Source organism: Limanda limanda, chromosome 6 (assembly GCF_963576545.1).
Source record: "Limanda limanda chromosome 6, fLimLim1.1, whole genome shotgun sequence".
Classification (NCBI taxonomy): domain Eukaryota; kingdom Metazoa; phylum Chordata; class Actinopteri; order Pleuronectiformes; family Pleuronectidae; genus Limanda; species Limanda limanda.
Window position 1 is genome coordinate 22653185 of NC_083641.1, and position 10944 is coordinate 22664128.

General features: G+C 43.0%; 1 protein-coding gene across 1 annotated transcript; it reads right to left on the minus strand.

Annotated features, from left to right (window-relative positions):
• Positions 1 to 1017: 1017 nt before the first annotated feature.
• Positions 1018 to 10665, minus strand: p4ha3 (prolyl 4-hydroxylase, alpha polypeptide III). The gene is made up of 13 exons (XM_061073672.1): positions 10493 to 10665; positions 9644 to 9798; positions 9292 to 9515; positions 6992 to 7135; positions 6856 to 6907; positions 6420 to 6577; positions 5968 to 6144; positions 3919 to 3983; positions 3625 to 3784; positions 3321 to 3383; positions 2834 to 2902; positions 1992 to 2088; positions 1018 to 1088 (listed from the first exon to the last, which is right to left on the minus strand). Exons 1-13 carry the CDS (start codon positions 10663 to 10665, stop codon positions 1018 to 1020), a joined length of 1608 nt encoding a protein of 535 aa, XP_060929655.1.
• Between the last annotated feature and the right edge of the window lie 279 nt (positions 10666 to 10944).

Here is a 10944-nt window from a genome sequence, read left to right on the forward strand (position 1 = left end):
TCCCACATTGTTTTCAGAAGTGTTATGACCTAGTTAGACACAGATATCTGGGTGGTATGTGCACAGCGTTGGTTGTGTGAGTCCAGACATGAAATCCGGAGCGATCACGGGGCGTGTAGACGAATGAGTAATGGCGACTGAGCTCTGCAGCTCCGTAATAGGATGACAAATCCGGTTCATTTGTTCCATTAGCCAGTTAGTTACTTGAAATTAAACTGAGAGAGTCTCGCACAGGCAGCAATGACCACATAGCTTAGTCAGCTGGGACCTAACAGGCACACTCACAATGAAAGGTTCCTATGACTCACTAAGCACCAGTCTGAGCTGCAGTCCTGAGGTCTGAGATGACCAGAGGGAAACCTCAACAAAAACTCTCCGTAGATAAGTCGTAAAGTGTTTTTTGTTCCCTGTAAAACACAAAAAACATAAGCAATAAAATTAAATCCAGAAGAGACTTTTATTTCTGTCAACACCATCACACACACACAGTTATTTGTGAATGTCTCGTGCATCTGCTTATGCACATTTATCCTGAGTATCCAGAAAGTTCTGCTGTGCTGATTTGTAATGACAGACCCTGGAGTGGGCCCAGCGTAGGAAAGGAGCTGCATGAGAAGTTCAGTTTTTAAGCAGGCGGGAGGTAAACAGCCTTTGCACGGTTAACTGAAACCAGCACAGTGTGCAGAGGCAGAGGCCTCTCTCCATCTGCAGGAGCAGCTTTTGGCCTCTGGGGGCCCATCTTCCAACCGCCCCACTCTTCTCCCACCCCGCCTCTCAGCGCTGTGCGATCCATGTGCACTGCAGCAGTGATCGCTGTACGCTCCAGGCTCCCTGGGCCCTGGGTGCGGGGGCTTCAATCACAGATACAGGCGGCACCCCCCCCCCTTCATGCCTCTCAGCTCCCCTGCCTGTGTGCTCACTTTTTGGCTGCCTCCCTCTCTTCGCCTGTAAGTGTGCCTCTCAATTGTAGAGGCCGGCTCTTGCACCCCGAGGGGCCCAGCTAATGCTGCACGCATCTCACTCTTCAGGATTCAGGCTGCAGCGATGGAGGAACTCCTGACCAAACTCATGGATCCACTTGTTTGCCACTGGAACATACAAACAGATTAAAATTATCTTTATATATATATATATATATATTTCAAGGCAAATAGAGATTAATGAAGTTTTTCTTTTTTGGATTTGGAAAGTACAAAAGTATATACCTTGATGCAGTTAATACCTGGGTACAAAATGTACATGTATAAAATGTACTTGAAAACAAGTAAGTATTTCTATTTCATTCTACTTAGTTTTACCTTTTATATTCCCCATGGGAAATATTTCTGAATCCACGATATGTAAACATTTGTTAAAATTTGCAGAGCCTCTAAAAGCTATACTTTAAATGCTGCCTACAATAATAAGAACAATCCAATAACATTACACCGGATAATAAAATACTTTAAATGTGGCATGTCTGCTGAACAAGCATGAAAACTGAAAAACCACAATATGTTTACTTAACTAAAATACTAAATGAAGGACTTATTTCTAGATTGCACCATTGTTGCTTTAACCAAAGGACAAATATTTATTCCACTTAGTAAAGCATTAACATTCATTCTGACGAGATATATATTTAGTCGCTAGAAACAACACAGCCAGCGAATGCTCCTGCAGCTACTTTGTGATGATTAATATGCTCCTGTTTTTTTAACTGGGTCTGTGACACACGTTTCAGCGTTGGGAGTTTGACGACCCGGGCCAACCAGCAGCAGATGTTCAGCTTCCAAGATGAGCTCAGTGTCTCAACAGTCACATCTTTAAATGCATAATGCAGCACAGATGTGGTCAAGCTGTTCACTCCGGTATAACAGGGACTTTGGAAAATAGAGATTATTGCGAAAAATCTCAATGAGGTCTCATAAACTGCTCTGACTTTCTTCCATCACTGTTTGGCTCCCGCTGACACAACCATCACATCACACCCTGAATCTACGGAGTCATACCCCATTTATCTCCAATGAGCACGGGGCAGCCGGCGTGCAGGGTGTCAGCGTCTCCCTCACCGTTTCTGTGGAGGTTCCACCAGAAGATGGCAGCTCTCTGGGATAAGAAACAGACAAAAAGGTAAAGTCGAATTGAGTTTTAAAAATAGTGCTTTAGTCCAAACTGAGTTTGGACCAAACTGTTATTTTAATCGTTGATTAAGCTCAATATTATCTTCCTTGTTAATCCATGAATCAAAATGCAACCAAATCCAAAGATATTCAGTTTACCATAATGTAAAAAACTGAAAAAAAGGTTAAGTAAAAAATTGAAATCCTCACCAATCAATTATCCAATGATGAATTAATTTATAGACAGCAGGTTGGCTGAGCAATGCTGTTTTAATAGTTAAATTAAATGAAATCAAATTACAGCTAGAGAACAGTAAATGAGGATGTTCTTGGAGCTAGAAGTGTATTTTCTGCCATGAATCATTCTACTTATCTCAGACAGAGTTGAGTTTCATGCATGAACTATTTTATTAGTCATTTTATCAGTTTACGAGCCTCAGTTATTTTCTGTATAAACAGCAAGGAAGTTAGGTGTCAGTGAAATTAAAGGTGAAGGGTTAAACCCCAGGAATGGTCTGGTAAACCTTCCACTGTAGCTCATTTATCAGCCCCAGTAACACCTCCAACCTCCACTGAGGCTCGACTACACAACCGCAGTACTGTGGCGATGATCTTTCAGCACTTTGACAGCTGCAGCGCAGAATGTGAATGATAGGAAAACGTTCTCGCTTGAGGCAAAACATTTCTTGAAGACAAGAGACGCTCATCTCTGTGAATCGCGTTGTGTTTACCTCCACGACAGGAGCGCTGAAGTTGGCGTAGATGAAGGCCGTGGAGCCACCTGCCTCGACAGGGCTGAGCTGTGGAAAAGGACATTCCTTCACATTAGTGTCTTGTGTGTCTGTGATTGTGTTAGAGAAAAGCACTGTTTCCAAAGCCTCACAAAGAGCCAGTCTCTTCTTTATCACAATCCAATTTTACTCACATGTCCATATTAGATTATAAGTGATGATAATACAAAAGAGAACAATTAAGACATTGAAAGGCAAAAATGTATAAGTACACTGTGTACTGCAATTTGAATTTAAGTTAGCTGCGGGTTTGTTGCATTATACAACATTAATAACAATGTACTTCACATCCTGAGATTTTCAGGCTGGTGGTTCCGAAGTCCTGAAAACTGACCTTTTGTTTTTAACTTAGACATGGGACCTTATCTAATCTCATAGGAACCTCTAGCTGGTTCATTCAGGGTCAAAAGGAGAAGACTTCACTCACATATATCATGAAGGTTGCCACTCGATTCCCAGTTTTCAGCTTGTACACAGGACTGGAAGGTGACTGGTTGTGTGAAAATGTAAACAGGTATAAGAAAGCAGCATTAGAAATGTAATCAGAGTACAAGGTTTATAATATACCAGTACAACAAGTCAAGGCATGGCAATTTTATTTATAAAGAGCCTACCATACAAAGAGGTACATTCAAAAGATTAGATTAAAATGAGTAGACTTAAAGAGATAAGAATAATCTGATCAAAACTATAAAAATTGCCATGGAAAAGAGTTTTGACGATCGACTTACTGTAGCATGATCGAAGTGAGGCTCATAGTGGCCACCAATCCCATAATTCACCACTTGGAGGTACTCGCTGTACGGATGCTGTACGTTCAGGCCTGTGATCATGGAGATCCTCTGGTCCAGCTTCCCAATGGTGGAGTGGGCTGAGTTCTTCAGCCAGGCACTGGAAATAAAACGTTTTTATAAAGGTATCGATCATTTACTTTATTGTTGATTACCCCTGCAAATGTGTGTTAGCAAGACTAACCGTCTAAACCTGCTAATACTAATACAGTAACTATTTCCAGTACTTTGTACCTCTTGCTGATGCGATATTCTGCCGTCGCTTGCTTCTCTCCAGCTGCCACCACAGACCTTCTCAGCTTGTTAGCAAAGACAGAAAACAGCATCTCGTGTTTGTGAGTGTTACCGGAGCCAAGCTTTGACATTCGGCTAAAACAAAGTGTGAGTGGCCCGAAAATAGTTTCAAATTACACGTTCAAAATGAAAAACTAAACAAAAAGTGCAAAGGCTGAATCTTTCCATTTGGCTTTGCATGGTAAAATATCTCTCTTGACTGCAAACCAACCAGAATATAGAGACTTCACAGCTTTCCCCACAGATAACAGAGTCAAGTTTCATTCTGTCTCCCGGCGCAGTTTGTCAAAGTGAGGGGGGGAGTCTGGGTCCAGATGTTTTGGACCCAGTCTTCTTTCTTAAAACTGATCCTGAGATTTATTTGTACAGCCGAGTGGTCACACTGCGTTCTACTCAAATCATAAGTGTTTTCCAGTTTGCACCGGGTCCATCAACTGTTGTGTTTTATACAACAGTGAATCCAGGCTACAGGTCAAAAGAGGCGAAATACTAAAACGTCGACTAATTACTTCACACTTCAGTTCATCATAAAAGTCGACACAATGGCTGAGCTGTTAACTCGAAACAGAGCCTGTGTTCTTCCAGGATCCAGCACAGAACACAGAGTAAACCATGCTCATGGTTTGTGAATGAGCCCGTGGTCCCGGGCCTGTTTTCAATCCAGCCACAATCTGACATAATGATGAACTAAGTAAAGGGGTTTCCATCTGAACACAGGATGGAAAAGTCATCGAACAGAGCCAAAGCCTCACAGAAACTATAGGGTAGCAGCAGAGCTAGCCCACCAACTATTCTCTAAGTGAGTCAGCAGCTCGGAGCTTGTGCTGTTAAACTTTGTTTTTTTTCGATGGTCCACATTCAGAGAGATGCTGAAGCTCATTGACAGTTTCGTGACCCTCTGCCAAGTTTTCACAGTAATGCATCCCTCATTCCTTTAATGGTTCTAAATGGTTGGAACGGGACCAACTCTTCTTCCATAGGGTCTTTCCAGGATCTGTCCAGCAGGAAAAGCTACATGGCTGAATGAGACACCAGCAGAGCCCCACAGCAGAGCCCCACAGCAGAGCGCATTAACAGGAAATATGTGCAAAAGTAATATTTACCAGAAAAGCCTTCAGATCGACATCTGATAGAAAAAAATACTTTTCAAGTTCAATGTGCTTAACCATAGGGATGTTTGAAAATGTATTTAAAGTATCAAAAGAAGGTTCTCGCTGTGCAAACTGGTCACTAACAGCTGCACTAACTGGGATGTTTGTCCAGGTGGAGCAAATATAAACTTTTTTATATACTGGTAATTTAGACAATTACTAATCAACATATTTGAATGTTCTGTCCGTGCACAAGGTCTTAACCTATAAAGTGAAAGCAACAAATAGTTAAAGTCCACTTTAGTACATGGACTTTTGTAATTATCTCCATGTCAGATTGCCTTGAAGTGAAATGACAACTGCTCAAAGGCTGCAAATATGATGAAGCTTCTCAGGAGAGAAAACATCTGGGATTGAGGAAAATAAAAATGTGTTTGGAAACCACCCGGAATCCCCAGTATTGAAGACCATCCCAGTAGATGTTGCAGTGGTTTCCTTATGAGGAACCACAAAGACAAATTATATTCTCAAAACTGTGACCCTGGCACTGGTGAAACAAATAAGATCTGATTCTCAAAACGTGAGACCAAACAACAAGGTGTTCACATGGCAACATCACAAGACGTTAATGTTAATCCACTTGTTTATTTCCACAAAATCTGTTGAACTCATACTACAACTTTGCCGCTTTGTGAGTCCCATGTGAAAGAAACAGCACATTTCCTGTAGTTATTGCGAAAACGCTATAAAACATGGGATCCAAAAACACACAAGAAGATTTGTCAGGATTTAAGAAGTTGCTCTTTGTCTTAATTCTTACAAATCTGTCATATTGGACACATTTGTCGTCTTACCCCCCTGCAAAATTATGAGAAATTTGCCCAGTGCTGCCACTTACTCCCGGCTGGGCGACCTGCTTGATGTCCTCAGCCTCCGAGCGAGTGATGAAATCGTGGTAGAGGACCACGTACGGCTGCAGGCTCAGCACCTCGCGTCTCACTGGCTTCAGCAGCAGGCCCGGGTCGCCGTTGGTGAAGTCGTCGCAGAATAGTCTGGGGTTTTCAAAATGCATTGGCTGTTAGGAGAAACAGGCATCTGAGGTCCATTAACAAAATCAAACTGTAAATCTCAGCATTGGATCTTGATGAAGTCTTGGATAAAGGATGGAATCTGAGAGCTCTGTCAAATCTTTGATTAACAACATGGAGACGTTGGAATGAAAAACATCTTACTTTCATGAATTTGTATGTATTCTATAAAAATACTGTGGATTTTGAATTGACTCTTCAATGATTCATTTCATATATCTTTCTGAAACAGTATATGTCCAGAATGAATTGTGCTGAATACCTGAGAGCCTTGGGTCCGACAGAGATTCTCATAAGTATCCCTGGTCCTCAAGTGATCGGATGAAGGTCTCCTCAGCCCGTTGCTGCTGTGTGGACTCGCAGAAACCAGCAGCTTCTCGTATTTCTCAACATTCTGCAGAACTCTCCAATTCTTTGGATCTGAGCGGAAACACGTGTAGAATCACACTTTAAATAAATGTCTTACTACTACTCAAAAGTCAAATTTACCCATTTAACACTCTTCAATATATAGTGCTCCAGTATCACAAAGTGACAGCTCAGCCATCGGGGGACATTTTGAGTTCCTCCCTGGAGGTTTAAAGGGTGACCCTCTTTACCTCCTGAGCCACCTTTCACTGAAGCAAAGACAAAACCGGTACAGAAGTTGTGTTTTTTTATGCAGCACATGCAAATGATAAGTGTCTAAAAAGATTTACCGCGATGCAGCAGCTCCTGAGAGAGACTGAGAGCGTAGGAGACGTTTCCTGTCTGAAACAATGAGAGCAGCTTAGAGCAGCACGAAGCATCGGCCGTGTTATCAATGTGCATTTTGTGAGTTTGTCCTTCTTATACCTTAAAGTGAGAGAAGGCCAGGTGATCCAGAGCATCCTCCAAAGTGCCTTCATTCTCAGGGCTCCACTCCACTCCTCTGAAGAGACGCACCGACTCCTCCAGCCACTGCACCGAGTGGTAGTAGTCCTTATGCTCGTAGGCCACCTGTGTACAACAACACCTGGGTTACATTCCATCAATAGTGGGTCGCTTTATAAGAATCTGTCTCAGAACCCAACATCAGCCAGATGGTGCACGGCTGCCAGAGCTTGTGAGGTTTTGGGGGATTTTAGACTTGAGATGATTTATATTAGGAATCACATCCATTCAGCCGCGGTGAGGCTGTTATGAGTCGACATCAGCATCGAGAATTAGACCAATTTCTTTCTGCCGAATCTACGACGTCATGCAGCTGGTATAATTATATATGCCCAGCGAGCAGGATTCAGGCTGCGTGAGGGCAAAGCCGCCATATTAAATTACAAAAAAATGCATTTTTCACTGATTACAGATGCAGACACGCGATGGAGAGAACATTGGATAAACAGCTTCAACATGCTGTTCCAATCCAGGCCACCAGGCGGCCGTAATACAAAAGAATACACAACAGAACAGAAGTTATGAATGAATTTATCATTCATAACTAGTTTTAAAAAGGCTCAATTAATGTTGGCTTCTCATTCACATGCACTAATGATGACGTTGGCTACGTGTGTGGAGATCCAGTAAAACAACGGCAGTAGTTTTACATGTAGAAAGTGAGGAACACAGGATTAACTCTTCACCTGTTTTTTCACCGAGCTGACTCCACTGAATCAAGTAGGTGCTGAGAGAAGCTCTGACAGCACCCACACACAGAGAGGCTCCTCCCACCACAGATTATATCCACAACCCCTCCAGACAGCACACAAACACAAATTCCAGTATGGCACTTGACCCCATAAACACACACACACACAAACACACACACACATGCCACCATTCAACTTCTCAAACCCCAACTTATCCACTATACAGCTTCACACCCACACTACCCACTATAAAACCCTGTCATGTGGAAGCTGTTAGTCTCTGCAGCTGTTGAAGAACCATTGATTTCTTAAAGATAGTTTATACTCAGGGGATTTTTTTGCCGGAGTGAAGCTTCAAACTGCTTTAAAAATTCCTCCCAAAGATACTGACAAGCTTCAAGTATCTGTTAACACGCCCGGTTGGTTTAACGACCATATAAAAGCAAGTGCGGGCGGCTCTTTTACTTACGGCACCCTAAAACGAAGTATCTCCATTTACACAGAGTCTCAGATAATCTCAGTGTGAGTGAAGACAAGCTCTGCCGGTCCCCCCCCCCCCCCAAACACTTCGAACTGTCTGCTGTGTGAGATAATGTATTTTCCATGCTCCTGGATGACTCTCCCTCCCTCTGCCCCGACTCATCACCACTGTACATAAACAGTGGAATATTTTTCTTCTTGTAGAAATGTATATTCATCGTCATGTGGAATGGAATCCCAGGCGCAGAATGGGAAAAGTTGAACTTTTTTTCCAGACAGACGGTCGGAATTCTCACCACCACCCGATGACTGACAGAGTTTTGAAAGGGGCCGATAATCAGGGAGGGTAACTTTCACAGCAACGTCATCCAGCCTTTTTCAGTTTGAATTTGTTCTTACAGAAGGAGGACAGACAGACCAACACACTTACACCACTGTTCTTTCAGGGAATACAGAAGTGATAAATAAGCAGTTGTGGAATGAACAAAATAGATTTACTCAACTCTACTCAGCTTTAGCAGCCTACAATTTTGAGCCTCTAGTTCTGTACTATTTCCATTTTATGTTCCTTTAAACACCACATTTAAGAAGGAGAGAGTCTACTTTTTACGTTTTAATACTCATCATTCGCACACTCGCACAGTCATAGTTACTAGTGACTTCGCAGATTAAGCTTAAGTTTATTATAAAATCAAATACGAAGATGAGGATGTCGAACAAGCTCCAAACCTTTTTTGGTTCATTACCTGTTAGACATCGATGAGGTGTTACAATAGACTGTAAATGAATAAAGACAACACGTCTCTATGGGAGACAAATACTTTTTAGTTTGGTCCGCATCCCATCAATTAACACGGAGGAGGTTCATGAGCCAGCCACCAGGGGGTGAACAAGATTTGGCTTTACTTTTTGGCAGCTGTCATGTTGTCCATCTTTATTTACAGTCTATGGATGTGACTATATCATCAAAGAGTGATTTCCACTTTAAACTTCTCAGGTTGTTTGATTTAAATGAGGAGCAAATAAAAGGGAAAATAATGGCTTGTGTACCTTTCCAACCAGAAAGCAGTCATCCCCAGACAGTGGCACAGAGACCGCGGGAACGCAGATATCAGCAGGCTTTCCATTTGTGACTCTCTGGAAGCGACCCCTGACAAGGCTCTCCACCTGGAGACCATACACATCCTGCAGCCTCATCAGCCCCTTGGCGGCCCCCTGGAGGTCTTCCAGTTTGGGCAGTTCAGCCTCTTCCTTCTCGTAACTGGACCTGAGGGCTGGACAGCAGAAGGCCAAAAGGTGAGCTTGGGGGTTGGGAGGTGACAGCAGAGAAGAAGGACGAGTGGGGTGGGGGGGTGTTAAGTTATCACCACCAGATGTGTCTGTGAGGAGGCGGTGGGTCAACCTTGTGCGTTCTCGGAGGCTTCGCTGCTGTAGATGACGTTCAGCCACTCTGAGTGCAGCCGCTTGATCAGGGTGAAGGCCACCAGCGGGTTCGCCATCGCAGCTGCCGGGCCTTTGTAAAGTCCAGTGTGCAGGTCAGACACTTTGGTGTAGAAGCTGCGTTAAAGTGTGGTTATAAAGGGAAAGAAGAGGACAAGCACTCAATTAGGATGTGGGTTAGAAGCTCGTGAGCTAAAAACTGTTCTTCAGGCAGAACCAGGATAGGAGTTATACTAACCTCTGTTATTCGTCAGAGTGAAAATACCAAATACATAATGATAGGTGGTACTTAACACAAACAACACGCAGGATATAGACAGATCATCACATAATGAGATAATCAAGAGATACCTTTTTACTTAACAGTTCACCTAACTCCGAAGCGACTCAGATTTAACCCCAACACTCACTTTATTTATTAACTTATCTCCTTTTATGTAGTAGTCTTTATTCACTTAATTACATTTTACTTCTCTACATCTTATAATAGCAACCTTTTAAACTTCTGAAAGTTCAGAGCTGGGCTACAAGGAAACTGCTTTTTGTTCTGACACCAGGAGAAGAAATTCAAATCGATGTTTGATGATGACAGATCACTGAAGCTTCAGTGTCTCGGTCAAAGTGACTCCTCCACACATTTTCATTTTTTTCCCCACAAGGAAACTGATCAATCGTCAGTATTATTTATTGGTAAGTGACTTGATTGTGAGGATTTCACAGTCACAAACCTCTGGGGGAATCTCTGTTTATTGAATATCCAACATGCAGGTAGAGATTTGTTCAGAAACCATCCACCTCCACCATCACTCACCGCCTGATGTCCTGCAGCCTCTCGAACTCGTGGTCGATGTAAGTTCTCAGGTCATCGATCAGCTTCCTCTCCACGCTGATCGCCTGCCGGACGTTCAGCAGCGACGTGTACATTTCTCCTGCGGACACAGTCAGGACAGCACAGCCCAACAACACACGTGTGAGAAGATTCATCTCCACAGCAAAGAGTTAAATGTCCTTCCTCCTGCAGCAGCTCGACAGTCTGAGCTCCTCTTCCTCCTCCTCCTCCTCCTCCTGCAGGCTCCTCTGTCAAAGTCAAACCTGCCTCCAGATCCTCCTCACATGTGAGATCAGCTTTCACCCACAGCCTGGGGAGATGGGTTTTACACATAGACTGTATGGTTTTACACGAGTTCATTCATCACACTGGTTTATTTCCCCTCCAACAACAACAACAGGAATATTCCAAACTTTGATTTAGATTGTTTGTGC

Bases quoted from the DNA above. Each gene is read 5' to 3' on its own strand.
- p4ha3 (XM_061073672.1), bottom strand. From the start codon at position 10,665: ATGAATCTTCTCACACGTGTGTTGTTGGGCTGTGCTGTCCTGACTGTG. The intron at 7,136-9,291 runs GTACACAAGCCA...TGTTGTACACAG, and splicing joins ACTGCTTTCTGGTTGGAAAG to GTGGCCTACGAGCATAAGGA. The intron at 2,089-2,833 runs GTAAACACAACG...TTCTTATCCCAG, and splicing joins TCAGCGCTCCTGTCGTGGAG to AGAGCTGCCATCTTCTGGTG.